Consider the following 25,532-nt stretch of genomic DNA (forward strand, 5'->3'; position numbering starts at 1 on the left):
TAGACTTCGGTGTCCAGGTTGGGCCCAAGGAGATACATCAACATCTGCTGAATGAGTTCAGCAGAAGGCCGCCACGGAGGTCATCCAAACTTACCATGGAGCGACTGCTGTGTTGGCTAGACATGGCTAGCAGAGGTCTGGGCCAGCCGACAGCACTGCACTGCATAGCCTCCTCAGAAACCCAGGTGACAGCCTCTCTTCCTACTGCAACCCCCTACCTCCTCCGTCTCAGGGGAGAAAATTCCCTCCTCTCCAGCGATCCCTCTTCCCAGGTATCACAGTCCCATACTGACCACTGCACTTCATTTAAACCTTCCTCCTCTTCCTCCTCACCCATAGACACCTTCCTCAGCGACAGTGCTAACCGTGTTTCCCCTCAGTGAGCCGCATCCCCGGTGCAGATGAGCCCAGGTGAGGCGTGCGTGCCTACCAGAACCCACGCAGGTACGGACTTACTTAAGCGATAGCTGGACTGACACCAGGAACGTGGGAAACGTGGAGGGGACACACGCCAGGTGAGCACGGGCCACGCTGCGGAAATCCCCCTTGGGGCCCTTCAGCCCTCGCCCGCCTCCGCTCACGCAAGGCACCTCCCGCGCTCGCCGCCGCTTCCCCTCGCCCTCCCGCTGGGCTGCAACGGCGGCCCCGTGCGCCGCGCAGGCGCCTCCCTTCGCCCCGCACCGCAACCTGGGCCGGCTGCGGCGGCGCAGGGCGCTCGGCTCGGCTCCTCTCCGCGGCTCCGCCGGCACCTGCCGCCCCGCCCCGCCCGCCGCTCCTGCGCAGGGCGCCCAGGGCACCGGAGTCCCGGCGGGGCGAGGCCGGGCGCGGAGGCCCAGGCCGCCCCGCCGCTCCTGCTCCCACCTCCCCGCGGCGGGGCGGGCGCCTTTCGCCTTGTCTCCAGCACCGGCCGCCGGGGCCGCTCACACTGAGAGCCGGTAAGCAGCCGCCGCCTTCCCCGGTCTGGGGAGCGCGGGGCAGGGAGCTGGCGGGGCGCTGCCTCCCCGCCTCCATCCCGCTGCTTTGCGCCAACGGTCCCTGCGGGCAGAGGGAGAAAGAGGTGGCGCCGCGCCGCGCCGTGTCCCTTCTGGGGCCGGGGAGCGGTGGGAGCCGTGGCCGGTACGAGCTCCATCAGCTCCACTGCCCCGGCCAACGTCCCCGGTGCGCGGTCGGCCCGTCCCGTCCCCGCCCCGGGTGTCAGGTGCCGCGATCCCAGGAGGCCGGTCGGAAACCGCCCTCCCCCGGGCAGGGCGGAACTCGGGCTATGGACAGCCCCAGGCGGGCTGCGCGCTGGGGCAAGGAGGAGCGAGGGAGCAGCTGTCGGTGCGTGGATGCAGCGTGGGCACCGCGGGGTCACTTCTGGGTGTGCGGGGCGGCGGGGAGCAGCGAGCCTGGGCTGGGTAAAGCTGCTGATTTCACCGCGTCTGCAAAAATAGGCGGTTATAGTGTGGTGGGGAGCAGAGCTCAGAACCTTACCGTGTTTCAGAGAGAAATGAAACTTATAACAGTACTGTATTTTTAAATAATTTCCATGTGCATGTGAAAGATTATCATCGGAACAGAAAATGAAAGAATGTAAAAAAAGAAGAAATTGTGTTCGCTGGGCATCTGTAACTCTCTCATAAGCTGTTCCTGCTCGTGTACCTCATTTTGTACCTACCTCGTTCCGACCTCGGTAGGATCTAAGGTGTCCCTCCAAAGCGCACCGAGGAACGTAATTCACTTCTCTCACACATGGATGCGCTCTGCTGTTTCAGAAGGGTGGCAAAAAGTCTCTTCTGGGGGAATTCCTCTTGGTTTGGAATTCTTTTTATTTAATACGCACATGGTTCTGAATGCTTGTCTGAGAAGTCATGGGCAGGAAAAAAACCACCTTTTACTGAGAATGGAAAGTGGTGAGATTGTGAGGTCTTGGATGGACTGTAGTTCCCAGGGAGTTCATTCCTCAGGCGAAGACTGGCTTTGGGAAAGTCCTGTCTTCACAGAATTGGGTTTTCTCCTCATTGCAGGCTAAAGTGGTTGACTGTCCAAAGCTGCAGTTAGCATATATTTGATAAATTGCCTTAGACCATCAGGTCCTAGAAAATAGGATACAGACTCAGAACTTTATCAAATATTCCTAGGAAAATGGAGTCCTGGTTTGTTGTTGTGGGTGTTGCTGAGGCAATATATTGTGTTCCTCTGTAACAGCTTGATTTTCTGAGATGCTAAATGTGTTTCTGCCTGGTATATTCCATGTCTGAGTGCTAAAGGTGTGAATTACTAAACCAAAGGCCAGTGTTGACAAGTCCAGAGTTTCATAGATCACAGGAGCATATAGGAAGCATTCCTCCCAAATCCTGTGTAATTCTGTAGGTGCGAATTTCATAGTTACATTTTTTTAATAGTATTTTGAGTGGCTGTAAGTGCAGGGGGGTTATTTTGTAGTATTATGTTTAAAAATAGGGTTCAGTGTCTTGATCAATCCTGCAATCACATGTATTGCTAATATTGCTATGGGGATACTGTGAAGGCATTTCTCATGTGGTTTTCTTTATGTGCATGAAGTATGCTCAAGGTCAGGCCTTAAGGCATTTCCTGGAAGTTAATCACCAAGCTGAGGAAGAGTGTAGCTCAAGGTGAGGAGTGTTGTGAAATCTTCAACTGCTGAGGGAGTGGCAAGGTGACTTATGCATGAAGACACTGAGCAAATGCTGTATAAAAATAAATATTTGGTCTCTGTTTGCTGGACTTGTATGCATAGTGGGTTTTTTCTGTTCTTATCTGACTCCTGAGATTTTATTTCTGTATCAAAGGTTACGTTTCCAGTTTGTGTTCTGAAACTTAGTTTTCTGCCGTGTAATGAAAGTCTTTGTCTATTTCATTTTAATAAATATTTAACATTTAGATTGCCATGCCAGAAAACATATTTTCTGGTCATTGTTTCCATTATAAGTAGAAGTATCAGTCCATGAAAGCAAATGATCTTGCTTGTACAGGTCCTGAATGATCTGTATGTAGTGGCTTAGTACTGTTGTTTCATAGGCATCCCTTTTATAAAAATCCAGCATTTTCAATCTTACATGGATGATGATACCTCCTGGTAATGCTGTGAGTCAGGCACCTGCTCAGACACAACCCATTGCCTACCACTTCCTACTGGCAGCTCTAGATGACTCACAGTTCAGCACACAACATACGGAATTGCGTTAGGGAAGCTGTGGGCTCACTACATAATCAACGCAGAAAGTATCTTCCTCTTTTAGCATCTCCGAACCACTGTCAAGAGGCCTTCAGAGATGTCTAGCTCTCTCCATTGATATGGCAAGGAGCTTGGATAGGCTGCAAAGATCATTGGACTCATCCTGAAGGGAAAAGCAAATAATTTGGAAACAGGCTTAAAGGTAGTCTGTGTATAGCTTCCCTGGGATGAATAGCCTGTTGGCCTGCAAGTGTATAAAATGTTAGCCACAAATCATTGTGCTCGGCTTTGATATTCCGGATAATTCAGCTGACTTTCAAGCAGCCCTGTGAGCTGACTGTGTTACAGTCAGTGCTGCTATAAAACATGTGCTTGCCATTGTCAATCTCAGCAAACTTACAAAAGAGAAGTTAAATATTTTAACTACCCAAGTAGAAAAAATGGTGTAAAGCACACTGAATTCTTCTTGTCGAGCCAGACATTCCTGTTTTTTTTCCCATCTCATAGCATGAGATGTCCTGAATCACCTAGGATAGGGCAGGAGGTCAAATACTTCATTATGAAATCAACTAACTGTATTAGCTTAATATAAGCATCCTACTGCAGAAACATGCCAGATTAACTGGTAGTTATTTGTACTTGTTGACCACACTCCATCCTGTAGGTAATATCACTGTCAGTTTTTTATCTGCATTTTGCTTACTTAACCATTAGTGTACAAAATAGTCAGAATCCATTGAACTAATGCCCCAAATTGTTTTTTCTAGATTTAAGGTCACAAGACAAGCTTCATTCTTTATAAGTAATTTAATAGACTTCAGATGAACTGTGAATTTGTATGTCAGAAATGTCAATTAAATATAATTCTCCTTTTTTTTGTTACCTACATTATGAACCATAAGAAGTAAGACAGAATAGGATTTGTCATCAGGTAGAAACAGAAATTGATTGTTGCAACCGGTTATTTACCCAATTAACAAATGTCCATATTAGAGGTTATGGAGTCTGAAAGTATTATAAAATTATGTAGCAAGTATTGCCAGAAAAATCATTACTTTTTATAGAAAGAACAGGAAGGTTCTTAGCCCTTCTACCCTAGTGGGACTTTGCCTCTGAGGGAAATAGGGCTACAGGGAGAAAAATCGGTGAAACCTGAGGATTTGCAAGGAATCATGCTTTCTTTGTTTCTTGGAAGTCTATGAAGTGTTGCAGACCTCTATGCTGATTTTAGCCTCTCATTTGTTTCCCTTAGCAACACAGCTTCTTGTCTTCATGGTGGAAGTTAGTTTTATTGGTGATGTTATGTATTGCAGGTATTTCTTTTTTCAGTATTTCAGCTGCATCATCAAAGAACAAATTATATAACAACATCTATTTCTTTTGTTTCTGCTCTCTTCTGGCTTAATGTGCCCTGGTACACGGATTTTGATGGGGGATTGCTGTGGATTTCCTAAAGGAAGGAAATGGCACTGTTTTTCTACACCATGTCTGGAACATCCTTTTAGTGGGTCACTGGAAGGATGCTGTTCTGTGTTGCATAAGTATATTTTAATGACTGCCTAAGAAGGCTATTGCTTGTAATAGAAGACATTCTAACATTGGTGATACTTATGTATACAGCTCAAATGCATAGGGTTATGTTGTAGTAGCATGGACATACTAGATTTTGACTTCAAAATAGTCTGCATAAAAATGAATGAGAAAATAGGTGAAGGTCAGTGTTCTTCTCTGTGCTCTGAAGCAATGGGAAAAGCCTGTAGGTTCTACATTCATATTCTCTGTAGGGAGCAAGAGTCAGGTTTTTGCATGTGTCATGTTGGACGTTATCTACATATTGTAGTGGTTTATCAGAGTCTTATCAGACCCAGTAGCAATCTAATTTTATTGACGTAGCTTAACGCAGTAATGTTTGTATCTGTTCCAAAAGGAAAACTGTCCCTAGAAAACAGCCAGTCAATGATATTCAAGTAGCTACGTTAACTAACTGCAGTCATCCAAATATTTGCAGAACAGCTTTAAAAGTCTTCAAATAATTGTTCTAACTTTTTTAACTGTGGGAAAACAGACCCTTGTGTCACCCACGTTTTCTTTACATGAAAATAAAGCTCAGTTTTGTGATGTAAGATACAGCACTGAGTGGCGTAACCACGTAGGCAAGACTTGGGTCTGGCAGATCTGTGCACGGAGGATCTCCTCTGCACATGACTTCTCCCTCTCAGTACCCAAGCAGGTGAAGATGCTACTGTCTGTACGCCACTGACAGCCTGCAGAGAGACCTCCAGGCAGTGTGCTGCGAGGTGGGTGGGACTGGTCCTTCACAGTAGGTGAAAAAGAGGATATAACCTTGACCCACTTCTAAGAGAGATGATTGTATAGCTCAACAGCTGCCTCTGGGAGCCAGCGGAGCCTGGGAGGAGGTCTTGGCAATGCTGTTTACATGGAGCCATGGAGCTAAGGAGCAGTGTTAAATTATGAACTGAGACAGGCTTTTCTAGAGCCAAGCTTAGTAGCTCCTACTATGAAGAGCATTGAAAGACGCAGGGTTCTCGGCAAGTGGCTCCTTGTGGTGCTTCTTTTCACTGAAAGGCCATTCTGTTGTTTTTGGTTGATTGGGTTTTTTCTCTGCACAAGAGAATGATCTTGCCATGACATTCAGTGCTTTGTTGTTTTTTTCCAGAAGAGACTACTTACTATACTAGCTGCATCACTTGCTGTAATGGTGAACGGTTGTTTCAAAAAACATGTTAACAGATGAACATCCTGTTTCTTTTTGGAGAGAAACAACAGAAGGCAGTTTGCTATTTAGGCTGGTTTTTAGCATATTTTATATCAAAGCCAAGTGTGTGTATAAATGATTATGTGCTGTGCCAATACATGGCCTGGCATTTCAAAAAGAGCTGAATGAGTTAGGTGCCTGTATTTCTAACCTATTTTTCACCAAATTCACTTGAACATCCACTTCAAAGTACAGAAGTACAAGTATCTGCATCATGGGTGACTTATTGGCACGAAACAGTCCTTTATCTTCATCTGGCAATCACTGGATGTGCCCTATTTCAAGTTTGCTGAGACAATTTAGTTCCATTATGGGTAATTAAAAGGTGTTTTTTGCACTTGCTAATTTGGCTATTTTAATGAGAACTGACCCCTTTATGGTTTGAGATGCATCTTTGTTCCAGATTTCTATAATCATCACATTTCCTAGTATAGTAAAACAGAGTATTACTGTTTTAACTTCTCATGACAATATTACAGTAAGCTTTTTCTTACCACGGGATGAACGCAGAACAGTGCTCTCAAGAGTAATTTGTAAATAGAACTATGCCACATTTTAACATCTGTATTAGCAAATATTTTTAGATATACTGTAAGGAACCTGATCCCAATGAACTGAAGTGAATTATTTTGATGGGAACCACATCTGGGCTGTACATTCCACCAAAATATCAAACAGAAATGAGTATTTCTGAAATAATCCACTATTAAAAAATATACAAAGAATAAATCATTGCTAATGCCCCAAGTCCCTGTTGTTCTTAACAAAACCTAAGCTTTGAATGAAAAAGGTGCTTTGGAAAATTTTACCGGCGATCTCCTTAATGCAGCTTTTTAGTAAGACCAATAGTAAAAATATTGACAAATCTCGCTGTCAGCAGTGAAGTGTGTTATGACTAATTCCCTTGGAATTTAAAAATATGTTACAAAGGGGAAAGTAACGTTTCAAAGTAACTAATAACAATGTTTCAAAGTAACTAATGTTACAAAGTGGTAACTAATGATTAAACTAATACTGAAGTTAGGCAGTTACTTGTTTACAAATCCAAAAAGCTTATTCAACATTTAAAAACCTCTTCTGAAGAAGTGAAGAAGGAAAAGCAGCCTCAAGATGATAATAAGGAGTAGAAATTCAGTCCACGTGCTCTGCTGTCAGCTAGTTTCTGGGAGGTGCTGGTACCCTGAGCTCCTCTTTGTGGCTGTGTTTTCTCCAGAAAGCGCGAGCAGCGCAGCTCGCGCCGGGGCACCGCCAGTCGCTGTGTGCGTCCCTCGGCAGAGCACGGTCCTGCGTGGCTTCGTTGGCTTTGCTGGTACGGTCAGCTCACAGTCAGGTTCTGTCGGTGAAGGGTGTGTCATACTAAATAGACATTTCAGAGCCTGTCATAGGGATGCATGAAGACTGATACAAGCTCTTTCTGCCCAAACGGCGAGCTGGCTCCACACAAGGCGTTGCAAACACAAACTGTGTAACTTAAATAGTTCATACTGCACTTGAGCTAATAAGCCTTGCTGCGCGGCCACGAGTACCACCTTCCGCTGTCACAGAGCACAGTTACATAGCTTGCAAGGTTAGCTGGGTCGTGCCTCTCGGGCTCTGAGCACAGGCAGAGGGGCTCGTGCTTGTCTACATCCATCCGCCCTGGCAGTTGTTTGAAACATGCCAGCATGCAGCAAACTGTGAGGGCATTGGAGAATTTGTGATGAATTATGATATTATACCTCTCAGAAAACCGTGAGAGTCTCTGTATGCATTCTCCAGATCTTCTCACACCACCTCTGTCTTATTAGCCTACTCTTGAGGTACTTTATACGTCTTGATAGGCTTATTCTAACTTCATGTACTACTATTTGCATATACTTTTAAGTTAAAATTGCTCTCTCTCTGCTTTTCACTTCCCTGGTACTTGGTATCATGCTTATTAGCCTGAACAGAAAGAATGACTTTCAATGTCATTTAAAATGCTGATTTTCTCACTTTGCTCTATTTCCTGTGGCTGAAGGCCTTTGATTTAATAAAGCTGGATTTTGCAAAGGATTAATGCATATTATAATAAGCTGGATCACATAGCAAAACAAGTGGTTTTTGAGGAGGAAATGGGATTTGGTGAGGAGTGCCATTACCAATGAAATCAAGAAAAGTTTCTTAACTGTTGAATGGGTGCTAAATTCTTGTATTCTGATAAAGACTCTCAGAAAATTCATCATTAGGAAAAGCTTGATTTGCATGCTAAAGATATTTCTTCTTAATCAAACATCACCTAAGTCCATCTAAGTTAGTTGGAATGCCTGAAATCGTAAATTTAATTGTAAATTGCATCTTTACTCTTAGAATTTCAAGCACTTTAATAGACTAAGACAGCTGCAAGCTAGCATTGCTACTTATCCCCTGTGGTTGGGGTTGGAGAGTAGTTCACTGTATTAGCATAACTGTTTTCTATATTTGAATATAATTAATTTCAGTTACACAGAGAGCTTTGATATTTGAATTTCTCTTTGCTTATGCAGAGTGAAATATAAGTGTATTTCTAGAAGACAAAGAGTCACTCATCAGGACTGGGCAATTCTCGTAGACACTGTACAAGCTCTAGGGTGCATTTTCAAAGCCAGCTCACACCAATCTAGGACAGCACTGCCTCGGAAAGGGGCAAGTCTCTCTGTTTTGCTGGCCTCATGTTTCTGCCTTCTTCCTTGCGTTCTGAGTTTGAGAAGGAAGTAATTAATTTAGAAAGTCTATTTTAGTTTAATTTGGATCAGCTACAACTTGCCTTGAAGTCACTGGTGTCAACAAAGTGGAAGTACAAAGAAGTACGGTGGGGTGGGGGGAGCCCCTTGGCAGCATCACGGCCTTCGACCAGCTGAAGGTGATTGCGAAGCTGCGCCAAGAGGAACATTATCCACAGAGGCATTCCAGGGAACCGGCAGACGTGCCTGTGGTGCTGTTTTTAGTAAAGCTTAACTTTCTGCATTTTAATTGTTTATAATTCTGGCCAGCGTACCCACGTGTTAAGGACAATATATTGGAGTGCAGTCATAAGACAGTCCACGTTCTTTTTAGGATTTTTTTTTTTTTTAATTACGCTGCCACCTATAATAGCTAATATATTTGAGTCTTATTTGACGTTTTTGTAAAAGTGATACAAATTCATCTTAGTAGTTCTTCTTTATTTACAGTCTCCGGTTTTTAATGTGCTCCTGAAACCAAATTTAAAAAGTCAGTTTCCTCTTTCATTTGCAGCGATTCTTCTGCTAAGCTCTGCACTGTGGCTTGACTTGTGCTCCCTGCAGAGCTGCTGCATCCTTTCAAAGCTCTGACACAATTTTGAGGAAGTGTGAGCTTCTGCTGTTACCAGATGTCTCCTCTTTAAAATACCTCCTATTAAACTTCTTTTTTCTTCTTTTTAATGCTTCTTTGGGTTAAAAAATCACTGAAATAACTTATAAATATAATTTTTAATATTTTTAGAGGCAACCAAGATGAGAAGTGTTTGCAAGAAACAGTTCCATGATGTCTCCCTCTGCCAGTTCCAAAGAGCTTTTGGCTGGGGATACCATAGGCTTCTTTAACAAAGACCTCTTTGGGAATACTGCCCTCTAAAAAAAACAAAAACAAAAAACAAAACACCAGTTAGTGGCTTTTGTGTTTCCCACTTGCTGCACTGACATTTTTCCACTTGCCTACAAGCTAGGCTGAAAGGTCTTCAAGGTGTGGTAATAGTTGAAAGAAGCACATGATCCATATCCCATGTCCTCCTTAGGGAAGCATCTCAAGAGCATTCTCTTAAGTGTCCACTTCCTCACTAGATTTTGGAAAAAGTCTGTAAGGGAGAAATTGCTTGAAAAACAGTTTTCTTGCTCAAAAGCTGCTAGTTGAAATAGGGAATCGAATAGAAATACATTTCTGCACCCTTTACTTTTGAACAATATTTTTTTTTTATAAACTGAATGACTAGAATACTTTGCAGTTTGTCATACTTGGATGCATACTTTAGACCAAAACCAGTCTTCCATTCAGCTATCGTAGATCTCCCAGTTGCTTCTAGAGGAAATAAAAAAAAAATCCACGAGTGATGGATAAGTCATTGAATAAATGGTTTTTAAACATATGCTTTTTAGCTCTCAGGTATTTTTTCTAATTGTTATTCCTGAGCCACACAGAGCTTATGAATGCAGAGTCTTTTATTGAAGATTTTATTTCTGCTTAGAATCTGAGCTGCAGGGCAGAAGACTGACGTGAGCTCTGTGCTGGCCAAGCTTTCAGCCCTCTCCTTTCGCAGTCTACCACACCTATAGTGGTCCAGCTGAAGAAGGGTTTCAGGTGGAACTAGCCATAAGGCAGTATATTTCTTGGCGTAGGCTAAAGCAAAAATATTTCATTATTGTGGTCCCCTGGGGTCCTTTCTGCACTCCGTGAATGGGCAACGAATAGGCTCTCTGCCAAGCTGATCATTTACACCAGCGCTCCATGTATGTAAAATTAAATTGTTTAGAGAACTGTTTCCATTAGTGCTGCAACCACAACTAATGTTGATGTCTTGGGTATATAAGCCATGCTCCATTTTTTTTGTCACAAATTGTGCAAGCATTTTGAATACCTTAATTTGAAAAAAGCAGGTCTTGAAATTGAATTCACAGACCCATGACATACCTGATGATGAGAATAAAAATCTTGAAAATGGAAAACATGGGTATAAAGTCAAGCAAGAACATATTTATTGAGATTGGGAGGTCACACGTAAAACCAGAGTAAGACTGAATTAATAAGATAGAATGAGTATACCAGTAAGGGCTTTTACAAGTAAAACAGGATGATTCTGATTATTTTAAAGAAAGTGTATTACTTAAATGAATTTGGTGTCTCCTGTAATACTTGCACTAATTGTTAAAATTAAAGACTGATCTAATAGATACTGTTAGTTTTGGGAAAAAAATGAGCAAGACCCAAATACAGAAATCAATACGTGAGAAATGCAGCCAGCTAAAAACACATTAGGGTTGTTTTTCTCTAACCCAGAGTCCTCTGGCCTCTAGAGAGAGGTGTGCTGAGAAAATATCTTTGCTGAACCCACTCTTTATGCTTTTACAAAAGCGTAAAGCATATTTATTGCAATATGCGAAGTGCCTACGACTTTCAGGATCAAATCTGTTTAGATTGAGGGCATAGAAGTGAAAAACCATATTAGGAGCTTCTTTTTCATATTTCCAGTGTAATTTAAATAATTCATTTCCCTTTCAGGGGTTTGTTGGGGTTTTTTTTGCTGATGACCACAACATGTCTAAATATTTGTCTTTACTTGTTCAGAGCTGTGCAAGGAGCAATTACTATCAGTTGATTCATCAGAGTTCATTGTATTTTGAGTGTTGAAGTCAGCAAGTTGTGCAGGTGGAACATGTGGTGCCTGAAATATTTTCTCTGCTTTATATTACTGATATGAGTTTGTGTGCTAAGTTTTATTTTTAATTATAGGCTTAGCAGGAAAAAAGATGCCAGATTCACACTGTTTATAAATATGTTTGTCAAAACATATGCTCAAGGAAACACAGATTCTATGACTAATCTTTGACCTTTGAGTTTTTCACTTAATGCTTGAAAGTTGTTTTATTTTTTTTGAAGTTGCTGTAAAAATTTGTTATATTGTGTTCTGATCCACAGTAATAACATTAGAACTAGTCAGCGAGTCCACAACTGTCCTGTAAGCCCCCATGCATTCCTATTTTAAATTCTAGATGCCTGGTAAATTTTAGATTATTATTAAATATGTATGTACTGTGATACCAAAGTAATGAGTGGGTGCGGGCATGCAAACTTACATGACATTTGAATGTATTTCTAATCTGAATGACTTATCATATTTTTTTCCAGCACATGACCACGATCAACGTATCTATGTTCAAGTTTCCCTTGGGCTAATAAATCCTGAGACAGCTGGCTGCAAATATTGAGCGCTGGATTGATACTGCCCTTTGCAGTCAGATGGAGACTTTGGAGGAAAAGAGCGATCTCCGTGGTTTGCAGGCAGAGAACAACATGGAACAACCATTCACTGTTAGCTCGTTGGTACGTATTGCAAATAAATGCTTTAACGGCTTAGCACCCTCTTTTTCAAATGGGAAGCAATTCAAGAGAGCTGTTTAGCAGTGTTGGCTGTCAGCTGCAAGGGTCTTTTCTGGCATGTTGCCAGTTCCTTGCACGTTCTGCCTGATGGTTTTGTTGGAATTTATTTTATTTCTTTATATGTGGTTTATGGGGTTTTAGCTTGTTTCAGAGATCAGGTTTTTAAGAAGTTGAAGTGAACATTTTGAATAGAAAGAGTAAAAATTTTTATCACAGTAAGAGGAAACAACTTGCAGTACCACTTATTTAGCCACTTAACAGGAAAGTAATGATTATAATAAGCAGCTATGCTGCTTCTTCAGTAGAGTTAGTTCTAACTTCTTAGGCTTTAACTGCCTCGTTTGAAACTGGAAATGAACATTTGAAGTGAACTGCTGGCTGACCAGGGAAACTTACTGGTCTTTGGTAGCTGAACTATACCCAGCAGTCATACCCTGTACATCATGTTGTTAAATCCAGTTGGTGACCGGTCACGAGCGGTGTTCCCCAGGGCTCAGTACTGGGGCCGGTCTTGTTCAGTATCTTTATCAACGATCTGGACGAGGGGATCGAGTGCTCCTTCAGTAAGTTTGCAGATGACACCAAGTTGGGTGGGAGTGTTGATCTGCTGGAGGGTAGGAAGGCTCTGCAGAGGGACCTGGACAGGCTGGATCGATGGGCTGAGGCCAACTGCATGAGGTTCAACAAGGCCAAGTGCCGGGTCCTGCACTTCGGCCACAACAACCCCAGGCAACACTACAGGCTTGGGGAAGAGTGGCTGGAAAGCTGCCCAGAGGAAAAGGACCTGGGGGTGCTGGTGACAGCCGGCTGAACATGAGCCGGCAGTGTGCCCAGGTGGCCAAGGCGGCCAATGGCATCCTGGCCTGTATCAGAAATGGTGTGGCCAGCAGGAGCAGGGAGGTGATCGTGCCCCTGTACTCGGCACTGGTGAGGCCGCACCTCGAATCCTGTGTTCAGTTTTGGGCCCCTCACTACAAGAAGGACATGGAGGTGCTGGAGTGTGTCCAGAGAAGGGCAACGAAGCTGGTGAAGGGCCTGGAGCACAAGTCTTATGAGGAGCGGCTGAGGGAACTGGGACTGTTTAGCCTGGAGAAGAGGAGGCTGAGGGGAGACCTCATCGCGCTCTACAACTACCTGAAAGGAGGTTGTAGCGAGGTGGGTGTTGGTCTCTTCTCCCAAGTAACAAGCGATAGGACGAGAGGAAATGGCCTCAAGTTGTGCCAGGGGAGGTTTAGGCTGGACATTAGGAAAAATTTCTTTACTGAAAGAGTGGTCAGGCCTTGGAACAGGCTGCCCAGGGAAGTGGTGGAGTCACTATCCCTGGAAGTATTTGAGAGACGTGTAGATGAGGCGCTTAGGGACATGGTGTAGTGGGCATGGTGGTGTTGGGTTGACGGTTGGACTCAATGATCTTAGAGGTCTTTTCCAACCTTAATGATTTTATGATTCTATGTAATAGGAGTCTGAGTATTCAGGCTGTCCACCAAATTATTTCAATAACTTAAGGCAAAACCTTATAGAATTTCATGTGTGGGGGATTCTAAAGAGGACACACTTTGGGTTGCCTTTGATAATTTCTACAGAGGTTTACTTAATTTTATCTTAATTTTTTTTCTGGATTTTTTTGTAGTTCGAAGATTTGGGGAGGGGTTAAGATTACTTCTTATTTGTAATTGCAATCACAATTTATTTGCAATTGAGAAACATTTTGGAATGTTTCAGCTGTGGCTGGTGGTGGGGAAACCAATGCCTGTTTTGAGAGAAAAGCTGAAGATTTCCCTTGAGTTTCCTGAATGAGATCACTTACTGAAAGTGAAAGATAGTATCTGGTTCTCTTTGCTAATCTCTCTGTTCTTTTTCAGAAAAAGCTAGTAGCTATTCCTGACCATACAGACATCTCTGTGACCCCAGAAGAGAGAGTACGTGCCTTAAGCAAACTTGGCAGCAATATCACAATCAATGAAGATATCACTCCACGTCGTTACTTTAGATCTGGAGTAGAGATGGAGCGAATGGCATCAGTATATATGGAGGAGGGAAACCTGGAGAATGCTTTTGTTTTTTATAATAAGTTCATAACGTAAGAAACCATTTGTAGTCATTACACCTTATAATTCTGAGTAAACTGAAATGAAGAGTTGCAGTGAAAACAGGGCACCCCTTTAGATTAGGAGAAAAATGTTTAGTGTGTTCTTGCAGAACAGCTTTGCTCTTCGGAGGTCTTTACTCTAACCACAGGCTTTGTTATAATTTCATCTCAGCTGTCAGTATAGTAGTCCTATCCATCTATTAACAGCCAGGCGTGAACTAACCTAATATACAGACGTTTAAGTTTATTGTACCAGGCTATCCTACGAGCACTGTTTCCAACAGATTATTCTGTATCTATCAGCATGTTGGTTAAATACAGTGCATGGCTTAAAAAGCAATGTTTAAGTAAGATTTCTGAGCCTTTAATAGTTACGCCCTATGAGCTTCTGCCGGTAGTGTTGCATAGCACTTAAAAAACATGAAAAAATGGCTTTTTGCCTCTTTTTACTTTTCTTTCCCAAAAGGATTAAGTATAATTTATTGCTTCTTACAGGAGTAAATGCAAAATCCACAATATATGTTCATTGTATGATTATTCTCCCCACCCAGAAAAAAACAAATCCAGACAGCTTTCATTACAACTCTCAAAATAGCCAGCTGAAAAATACATCAGTGGCAGATTTAAACTTTTTAACTACCTAGTTTTGCTGTAGGATTGATTGGTTTGTTTTCTTACTTTTGAAAGGTTTTTTTATATATATGCATATTTTTAAATTTTTATAATAGGAGACCTCCTTCCTGCCCCCCCCCCATTTTTCTTATACTCTGAAAACTAGACCAAATCTTTCTCATTCCACTTAATTTTAAATGTATGTATCTCTATAAAAAGAGGGTCTGGAGGTGAACATTGCACAAATTGCTGAAAGAATGATAGCAGCTGTGTATTCCAAACTCTTTGCAGCTGAGTGTTGCCATAATTTAGATGTAGGTTAATACTACTGCAGTTAGCTGTGCAGCTTGGTCTGGTAAAAATAACTACTTTAATGGTACTGGACTTCCCATTCAAGATTCAGCATTTCAGCTAAGGACAGATAAAGACAGTAGAAGAAGGATTTATTAACACTGGCTAGGGTGGAGGGTGCTTTTGAGGGCTATTTTTAGGTGCTGGCTGCTAGTCATTTTTTTAACCCAACCCAACTACTAATGAAAACCAAAATATATTCAGATGTAGAAAATAATCTCCTGTCATTATCCTGTGGGTCCCATACAAGTCTATACAAGAATTTAAGTGTTATTTTAAACAAATGAATGTGTAGAAACCTGCTCCAAGTCATCTGGAATTCAGTATTTAAGAGTTATGTGAAACTGATTTTTCTGCCAACATAAAAGCTATTGTGGATATTCCTCTGTTTAATTTTCTAGGTTGTTTGTAGAAAAGCTGCCCAGTCACCGAGACTACCACCAATGTGCAGTACCAGAAAAACAAGATATTATTAAGGTAGGGTTATGGTTTCCTGGCCTTTAAGAAATGTTTCCACCAGAATCTGTCCATTCTTTCCTAGCACTCCTTTTTCCCCAGTGCACACATAGCCCACGGCAGCCACCACAGCTTGAATTTCTGATATCTTTCTACGCTAGTCATTCACATTTTATTTTGGTTTAATCACTTGATCATTACTGGAAATGAAATTAACATTCTAAAAGTAAACAAGAACAGTCTCTGAATAAGTTGGTATATTGTTGGAAACCCAGGTACATCTATTTCTGAAAGTTTACGTATTAAAACTATGCTAATTTAACAGTACTTAGAGTTTGATTCTGATCCCAATTATGCAAGTGGCTAATGGTCCAAACTGACTATGGCAAACGGAGGGAAAGAGAGATGTGTGGCATTACTGGTGTCTGTGCAGTGTTTGCCTACCCTGCTAAATAATCAAAGTATATTTTTGCTTTCTTTATTACCAGATATGTATTTACTTGGGGTTTTACCAGATTTTTTCCTCCACTTGTGTACAAAACTGTCACTTCTTTTTCCTTTTTTTTTTTTCCCCCCCTCCCTTAAAGAAAAATTTCAAATACAGCCTTATACTGAGCTTAAAACGTCTGGAATTACCCAATGAGTAGCATAAGTGTCTCTTTTGCTTTGTGCTGCCATATTTGCTTGCTTTCTCTACTGTTAAAGCTGAATAATGTAATATTCAAGGCCAAAATGCTTCATACCAAATTTTGACTGTGGCCCACAATCTAGGAAAACAACGCTGTTGAGAAAGGGCATCTAACATGCTCCCTCCTATGGCACTCAGTAGGATTAAGCACACGATCTCTTTCTCTCCCTTGCCTACAGCTTCTAAATTATTTTGTAGTAGCTTCTGCATCAGTAGAAAACATTGGGCATTTACAAAACAAAATTGTGTTGTCTGCCAGGGCTGTTTCAGGAAGCTACATGTGTAGCTCTCCCTGCAAATAAACTATTTTTCTTCCCACCTACAAATGGGCATATGCAGTCGTATTTCTATCCAGAGAAAAATGTGATGATCCTACCTGAAACATTGAAAGTGCAACTTAGCTTTTTTATAAATTACACCTACATCAAAAATGTTAGTCATCAGGCACCTATTAAACAAAACAGAGATCACAGATTGCTAGAAAAAGGACTAATCTTTCCTCGAGATAAGAAGTAGTCATGTCACAGCTTTCACTGATATAAATTAATAGAGCTTTATTGAAGTAGCGTATTATAGAAGTTTTACAAGCTGATGGTTTAGTGTGTATTTATTCCTTTTTTTCCTGGGAGAAGAGCGTATTTTTTTTATTTCAAATTTTTTGAAATCTCTATTACAGCTGAGTTTGTTTTCCAGGTGGTTCTTTTAAAAAATGAAAAATAAACTTATCTATCTTTCTCCCCCACCCCAAAGAAATTGAAGGAGGTTGCATTTCCACGGACAGATGAATTGAAGAGAGATCTTTTAAAAAAATATAACTTGGAATATCAAGAATACATGCAAAACAAAGTAAGTTTTATATGGTTATTAAATCTTTGGTATGAATATTTTTTCTGTCATATAAATCTTCTTAAAAATTAAGCAGTAAAATGCCAGCTCTACAAGAACATAATCATTTCACGGGCTGCTTAGAATGACTTTTCACTTCTCAGAATCTAATCGGTTGGTCATTTGAAAATAAGTAATGCAAGCGTGTGCTTGAAATAAATGTGCTGTGATATTTACATAATAAGTGTACAAATATCTGAATACATCTCGGGTACACTCTGATTTTGTTTTATAAAGAGGATACTGCTGATACACTTACGTGAGCGTGTGGAAAAGGTCCCTTGGCTCTGAATGTGCTCAAGTTTGAATTGTTCCTTTTTGAGTCTTGAAGTAACCGTAAATACTTGCATCTTGTGTATTGAAATCACCTTGTGTATTGAAACCTTGTCTTGGAAAGACCATCTGAGGAAAAACACCTCTTCTTTCCTTCACTTGAAATGGACCTAGAGAATTAAGAGGGGGGAAAAAAACCAAACCCAACCCCCACACCCCATATTCCCGTCACCGATTGGTTCGAGGCTTTCTTTCCTGCTCTATTTTGTTCATGACATTTAAGAAATGACTTTGCCCTGGTTTTTTATTTGCTTCTGGAGATGCTTGATGCTCACTTTTACCGGGGAGCAGGAAGGGCTGTTGAAACGTGAAGCTTCCCGTGCAGTTCGTGGAAGAGCAGGTGGCTTGGGGACGAGGGGGCATAGGCCGGAGTGGAGCAGGCACCTCCTGTGTCTGAGCCTGGGGGACTATGCACCAAAGCCAGGTTAAGCAATCCAGGGAAAGTTGAGGAAAGAAAGTAGCAGGAGAAAGCCGACAAACCTATCCAAACAGCAGCGACAAGCAACAAAACCAGATAATAAAATGGATTACGAAATCTACCCAGAAAACCCATGTGCTCCTGGATCTCTTGTTGCATTGAAAATCGCAAGGGCTTACGCTTGTGTCTAGTCTCTTCACCATCACTGCTCTGAAAAGTCTTTTTTTAATGACTTTATTATAACGGGTAAATGAGGCAAGTGCTATCACTACTGAAGTAAGAACACAAAGCACCACAGGTATGCAGATTGGAAGCTTTGTGTTAGGAAATTCATTACTTACTGTATTTCCCTCCATATCATGCTGCTGTGGGGCATATAGTTGTATTTGCCAGTTCAGCAAACAGATTCCGAAAGACTTAATTTTTAATTACAGGATTTGTTGGCTTTATTAAACTATTAGTTTGCTTCTTTCCCTTCATTTTTTATAGCTTTTTTAATGTTCTGAGAATGTCACTATTTTGCATATCTTTCAGAACAAATGTAAAACTGAATTTCTGAAGAAACTAGAGCATCAAAAACTAATAGAGGCAGAGAAGAAACGAATCGCACATATGCGGCAACAGCAGCTTGAATCAGAACAGTTTCAATTCTTTGAGGATCAGCTTAAGAAGCAAGAGTTGGCTCGAGATCAGAAAATCAAAGAGAGCGTGGTTATGTCTGAACAGATAGATGGAAGTATGCTATCTTGTATTTCCGTACCAGAGAACAGTTCCTTATCTACTGCACTGCTTGAGAAAAAAGACAGGAGCGGCACATCTGGCTGTGCTGGACATTCACCTCCAGTAAACCGGGTCTTAAAGCCAGCGGCTACTTTAGGTGCTGTTCAGAGTAAGTGCCGAGATTTTTTTTTTTTTTTTTTACTTTTTTATTTTATCTGCTTCTTTGCTGCTTATAGCAGTCCACATATTGCATATGCGTATGTATTTATTCACCGTGAGGATGTCAATAGTGAAATAAGCATGAACAGGTTAATGTACACACAACAGTTCCATATAGTTTCTTCATTTTAAGAGAGGAGATTAGTTGCACAGTTTCACATTTTCCAGTTGAGTACCAATAGGTGGATCTAGAGATTGAGCCTTAGTGTTCCTGTGGAATGAAGCCTGAATTTTGCCATGGACTTCAAGGGAACAGAAGCAGAACCTGCGGTGGTTCACCCTGGACTGGGAAATGGTATCAGCTCACTGTCACCTCAGAGGCAGGCTAGCGAGCATATCTCATGGACTGGTGACCTCAATTTAGGGTGAAGTGCTTGTGCTACAGATTTATTGGGCCTGGAGCACAAGCCTTATGAGGAGCGGCTGAGGGAACTGGGGTTGTTTAGCCTGGAGAAGAGGAGGCTGACGGGAGACTCATCGCGCTCTACAACTACCTGAAGGGAGGTTGTAGCGAGGTGGGGGTTGGTCTCTTCTCCCAAGTAACAAGCGATAGGACGAGAGGAAATGGCCTCAAGTTGCGCCAAGGGAGGTTTAGACTGGACATTAGGAAAAATTTCTTTACTGAAAGAGTGGTCAGGCCTTGGAACAGGCTGCCCAGGGAAGTGGTGGAGCCACCGTCCCTGGAAGTATTTGAGAGACGTGTAGATGAGGCGCTTAGGGACATGGTGTAGTGGGCATGGTGGTGTTGGGTTGACGGTTGGACCCGATGATCTTAGAGGTCTTTTCCCACCTTAATGATTCTATGATTCTATGATTCTATTCTCAGTAGAAATCTGTGATGTGGTAAGTACAATTCTTTCACTTTTAATAATTTCCTGTAACTGTGTATATTTCCTTATTTTAGGGAACTTCACTGTGTAAGCTGCAAAGGCCTTTTTATCTCTCTCTCCTTTTTTTTGTTTGTTTGTTTGGGTTTTTTCTGTTAGCTCAATTGGCTGAAGCACTCAGAGGCGTCATTTTGCCCAGGGATCTCTGTCACAAATTTCTGCTGCTAGCAGAGGCAAATACAGTAAGAGGAATAGAGACATGTGGAATTCTCTGTGGAAAACTGGTACAGTATAACCCTCGCATTTGTATGGGGAAAGGCATATTCGATAGTTCTGTATTTTCCTGTAATGTATCGATTTCAGAGCAAAAGCAGATCTAAACAATTAGTCTTTAATGTAATTAACTTCATATTACAACCTGAGTGGTCACTTCAGCAGTGTGGGCTGGCCTTGTTGGGGAAACATTTGATCAAAGTTACACTGCTGTCATTGTAAAATGTAGCAAGTTTTTCACCACGCTGTACAATACAGGCTTTTTCGAGTACTTTCTCTGGCATTCATCTAAGGTAAGTGAGGTTTAGTTACAGGACAATGAAATATAAAGACTGTTAGAATCTACTAGAGTCATCAAATTCATAATGGCACAACAAAAAAGAAGAAGAAAATCCCCCCTATCAAGCTGTAGAACATCTGATTTTCAGCCTGTTTTTTTTTCCTTTGACCTAGATAACACTAAATGCCCTTTCAGAGCAGGGAAAGATGTCATGGCTGATGCTGGCATACAAAGAATTTTAAAGATGATGTCCAAGTGTATTTGAATTGTATAAAGAGAAAGAATAGCAAGAGTTGTGATGTTCCAAGTTCCACAGAAAATAATTATAGTATTCTCAAACCTCTTTTTTTCATGTTTTTACTTTTTTTTAAAGGACATCCTTTTCACACTGGTCTCTGCAAACATTTCAATCTAACAATCTCATGTTGTTACTAATACTACCCTATATGTTTTCGTGCTAAAAAGCTAAGGCGTATTTTCAGGTGCAGTAAGCCAGTATAGCTGCACTGGAATCAGTGGAGCTATACTGCTTTGTTTTAGCTGGTAGGCTGACGTCTTTCAGATTCTGATTTAGCATTTATTCATTAGTTCATTTGTTCCACTCTAAGTCAATGTTTGTTTTACAGACACATAATGAATTTACTATTACTCATGTAATAGTGCCAAAGCAATCTGCAGGACCAGACTACTGCGACATGGAGAATGTGGAAGAATTATTTGGTATTCAGGATCAGTATGATCTCCTCACTTTGGGTTGGATCCATGTACGTATGATTCATAGATTCTGGCTTTTCTATATCAGCTCTGCATACTATGTGAAAGAAACCCTGGAAATAACAAACTAAAGAAATAACTGGAATAACCCAATTCACTTAATTCTAATTGTAGTGATGTAAATTAACACTAATGTTCTTCACAGATGAGTATTTGTTAAAGAAGTTGAGGCACCCTATTGACACAATGGGCCTGCTTTTGCCAGTGCAACTTTTGTTCATGCTGATTTAGGGGTATTTTATTACTTTCTAATGCAATTTATTTTTCTACTATGTTCAAAATCGGGGGGGGGGGGGAGGGTATTGTGTTGTTTAAACTTTACATTAATTTCACTTTTAGGGATTTTGGACAATCAAGTCATTTCCCTTTGTCTTGTGCTTCTTCATTCCACCCTTTTCCCCCCATGATCAGAAAATTGCTTGTACATCTGGTTGTGAATGTGCCTCCATAAACCTCATACTGAAAAGCCACCCTAACAGTGTAGAATCTAGGTTAATAGGAACTTAAGAAACCAACCTGCAGAAGTACTGACACTTTCACTTGTTACAAATTATTGTTCCTTCTTGAATGTATGTCAACCTTGATTTGTAAGAAATATTTCATGATGTTGCGTTTTCCCTTTCTTTTTGTAGACACATCCAACTCAAACTGCATTCTTATCCAGTGTTGATCTTCATACTCATTGTTCTTATCAGCTAATGTTGCCAGAGGCCATTGCAATTGTTTGTTCACCAAAGCATAATGAGTGAGTTCTGATTTTTCTAAGTAATATTTAGATATTTTCCCCTGCTCTTTATCTTAAAATTTGATCAAATACAAACAGCACACGTCAACTGGGATGAAGGGCAGGAATATTGTATTGTGAGTTTGTTTTCTTTAAGTTGTTTAGACTTACATTCCAGTCAGTCTATATGCACAGTATTGTTTCTGGCTTCTCTCTCCTCCACCCTCCCAGCCCCAGGTTTTAAATTTCATTTATTTTTACACTCTGCTCAACCAAGTAGTAATAATGGGAGCTGTTCTTCTGGAGACCTCATTGCCAGTGCCCTACCACAGACCTATCTTCATTCTGTCTGATGAAGGAAGTGGAGGGGTTAGACGTATTTCTGTAGGATGATATGAAAATTGCAGTTTGGGGAGTAGAGGGATAAAGATCACTTCTTGGATAATAAGGTCCTATTTTTGTAGTTCATAAAATACAAACAGTAAGTATCTGGAAAAACCTGGAACTATACTGTAAGTATTAATGTGAAGGTTATAATGGAACAGGTTGCCCAGAGAGGGTGTGAAGTCTACATCCTTGGAGATACTCAAAACCTGACTGAACATGGTCCTGGGCAACCTGTTCAAGGTGATTCAGCTGGAGCAGGGGGTTGGACTAGACAATCATCAGAGGTTCCTTCCAACCTCAATTTTGTGACTCTACTTTGTTGTGCTTGGAGTTTCAAGGCCCCAGGGCTAACTCCATTGTTTAGACTGTGCATTTCTTCAGCCTTCCTTTCTGGCCTTCTGCCCGTGTAGATGACTTCTATGAATCCCAGTCTAGTTGCCTAACTTCCTGTATGGGCTAACAGGTAGCAGAGCTGTAAGTACAGGTTGAGTGGCAAGTGCTCAAGCACTAGGCTATGTAACCCAGAGCACAATGTCTGCATACCTTTCCAAATCTCTAGTCTCGCAAACTTCTTTCATAGTTTGTGCTAATACCCTGTAACCAACTCTAACCTGTTACTCTTATCCGTAACATTTATTGATCAGGTGCTGTCCTGTAGTTATTAGGTATTAATGTTCTTTACAGAAGCGTGAGTCTTCTAACTTTTTATTCAATACTCAAAGTGTTAGGTCATACATATGCAGCAGTGCGTTTTCTGGTGTTTTGTATTATTCGATTGCCTAAAAGAGTGGGCAGGATGTGTACTCTCACCAGTCACTTACACAGCTAGCTTAAAGGCTGTTCTCTTTTAACTTGCTCCTCTAGAGTTCAGTGAGTGAAATGCAATCCAGAACACCTAAGTTTCTGTTTTGTATCTGCTCCTGTATGAACTAGCCTTGGCCCTTAGCAGGCTAACCTACCTGATGGGAATAGCAACAATACTGTGGTTTTTCCTCCCCTTCCCCTCATTATCTCTTTCTTTACGGGAAAACAGCTCCCCTTGATTTCAAATATCTTTAAAAGAATCCAACCCAGCCTTAGCTCCTGTGTATCAAAGGTTACTGAGTTAAGCCAAGCAATTTGTATGTGAAACCTTGGACTTGTATTATGGGGGCAGTAGGTAACAGCAGTTTCATCTTTTGCTTTCCAGCACTGGCATCTTCAGACTTACAAATGCTGGCATGCTAGAAGTTTCTGCTTGTAAAAAGAAGGGATTCCATCCACATACAAAGGAGCCTAGGTTATTTAATGTAAGTATATAATCCAACATGGTTTTGACTATTCAAATTCTTGCCCATGGTTCTGCTGTCAGCAGAAATGTTTCGGACTGGGTTTCTTTATATTTTCCCCCTCATTTTAATAATTCATTACCTTTGCTTCACTGGCCCTACTTCACAGTAGACATCAGAAGTCTACTTAAGCAGTCGATAGCAGCCATGAGATGAGTGTTACACATCATTCAAATGGTGGCTAAGCAGAGGCAGTTACCATCAGTCACCACTTTTACCTACTTTCAGAAGCAAAAGCCACAGTTTCAAGTGGGAGTTGTTCCTGAGCTCTTCAGTTTTTAAAAAAAGCATTCAGTTCATCTCCCCAACTGTGGTGTCCCAACAGAACATCCCAGCTGCTAAAAAGTGCAGCTATGAGTAGATTAAGCCCCATTTCCTTCATTGCCCATAATTTTCTCCCGGCTTCTCGCAAGCCTTTCTCAGTAACTACCATATTGTTTGATGTTTTAATACCATAGTATGCTATATGTATGGCTGAACAGTGTAGTCAGTCAGAATTATCAGAAGTGTCACTGTTGTCTGGAAAAGAAGAATCTTTACCTTTGAATAATTAAGATTTTTTTTTTAAATGGGGCTCACATCAAATACAGAGCATCTCGTATAGTTCAAAATAAAACTATCAAATGCAGAGAAGTAATACTGAAAGACATTGGAATTTACTACTTTGTTGTAGGACTCTCAGAATGGCAGTATTCCTCAAAAGAAGGAGAGGTTGGGCTGCTTTATTTTGTTTTGTTCTTTTATCATTGATTCTGTAATGGGGATAATGGGATAATGAGAAGGTAGTCCAACTCTGAAAAGTCTTAAGACTTTTGTTCCAGATGGGTTGTGGTTTTTTTTTCAGTGGTCCTTTACAGACTGACTTAGTTCACAAATGAAGTTGTTACTGGCCACATGAGCTCAGTTATAATCATTAGACACACTACTGGTCTCATATCAAACCCAGCCTTTCAAGTACAATCCCCAGAACACATTGATCTTCTAATACAAACAGTAAGATCACAGCCTCATTTGCTGGAGGAAAGGTATCAGGGGTGATAATACAGGAAGCTTCATGAAACCTGACTAGAACAATCCTAATCTGCAACTCTCTAGTTTCTGGTAAACGCTCTTCTTCACAGACCCAAAACAAGCTGTTACTTAGTCATGACTGTGTCTAAAGACCCAATGTAGTCCTAAATGCTTTAAAAATCTATTGTGTGGGCAGATGTATCTGAAGCTACTGCAGGAAGAGAACAGAGGTCATGCTTTCCTTGCTGCTGTTCCCCACGCACTGTTCTAATGCAGCACGCAACACCTTCCCCCTCCATTTCGGGTATCCCATGCTGTGATACATAAAGGATAGTATAGAACTATAATCTGTTTCACAGGCCAAGCACTGAAAAGCAATATCCTTTTTAGAAATTTATTTCTGAGTGCATGTTGTAGTCCTTGCTTTATTCAGCAGTCTATACCTGTAACGGTCAGGTTTGCCTGTGAACAGGCACAGTGATAGGTACAGTCAAAGCTGGATAGATAGGCATAGTATTAAGCAGGCTCAGAAAATTAAAAGGAAACAATAGCCCTCATGCTATTTTGCTGAAACTGGTTTCTGTGAGTAATGGGTTGACTTCTTCCGCAGCCATGTACCCATGTGGTCGGGAAAGACATAAAGATAATTGTGCTGGATCTGAGGTGATACAGATGGATGATAGCGATGTCAGTGGCCAAAACAGAAAAATGGATTCCTGTTTTTCCTACATTTTCAGAAATGACTTTTATATTTATACATTCTAGATTGAATGGTTTGATATTTATTGCTCTAGCCTGTTTTGGAGTTATTTTGTTGCTCTGTCAAGATGGAGTTCAGTGGCATTACCCCTGAATCTGTAAACAAATCTCACCTATAAAACACAACAATAAAATGAACTTCAAACAACAGTGTGTTGAAACAAGTAATGTTTCTTTTGTCTCTTGTTGGCATCAATTGCTTTCCGAGAATTAGGGATTTTCAAGTGGTTGGCTTTTTGTCACTTCCAGTTATGTACATTTCTTCTTATGTACAGTTATGTACCTTCACTGCTTCAGTGAATTTACATGATATGTAGTACATCAGTTTGGGTG

At 41.2% G+C, this 25,532-nt stretch overlaps 1 protein-coding gene across 2 annotated transcripts; it reads left to right on the plus strand.

Annotated features, from left to right (window-relative positions):
- Positions 1-790: 790 nt before the first annotated feature.
- STAMBPL1 (STAM binding protein like 1) lies at positions 791-25,457 on the plus strand. Of its 2 annotated transcripts, none has more exons than XM_075154647.1 (11): positions 791-935; positions 11,814-12,008; positions 13,928-14,145; positions 15,519-15,594; positions 17,012-17,107; positions 18,432-18,786; positions 19,823-19,947; positions 20,843-20,980; positions 21,623-21,735; positions 23,291-23,390; positions 25,051-25,457. In XM_075154647.1, exons 2-11 carry the CDS (start codon positions 11,925-11,927, stop codon positions 25,105-25,107), a joined length of 1,362 nt encoding a protein of 453 aa, XP_075010748.1. In that variant the 5' UTR covers positions 791-935; positions 11,814-11,924; the 3' UTR covers positions 25,108-25,457. The 2 variants fall into 2 exon arrangements, with proteins under 2 accessions (XP_075010748.1, XP_075010749.1); XM_075154648.1 differs by lacking the exon at positions 791-935 and adding an exon at positions 1,268-1,320 and having other exon boundaries at positions 25,051-25,341.
- Positions 25,458-25,532: the final 75 nt, after the last annotated feature.

Source organism: Calonectris borealis, chromosome 7 (genome assembly GCF_964195595.1).
Source record: "Calonectris borealis chromosome 7, bCalBor7.hap1.2, whole genome shotgun sequence".
In the NCBI taxonomy this organism is placed as follows: domain Eukaryota; kingdom Metazoa; phylum Chordata; class Aves; order Procellariiformes; family Procellariidae; genus Calonectris; species Calonectris borealis.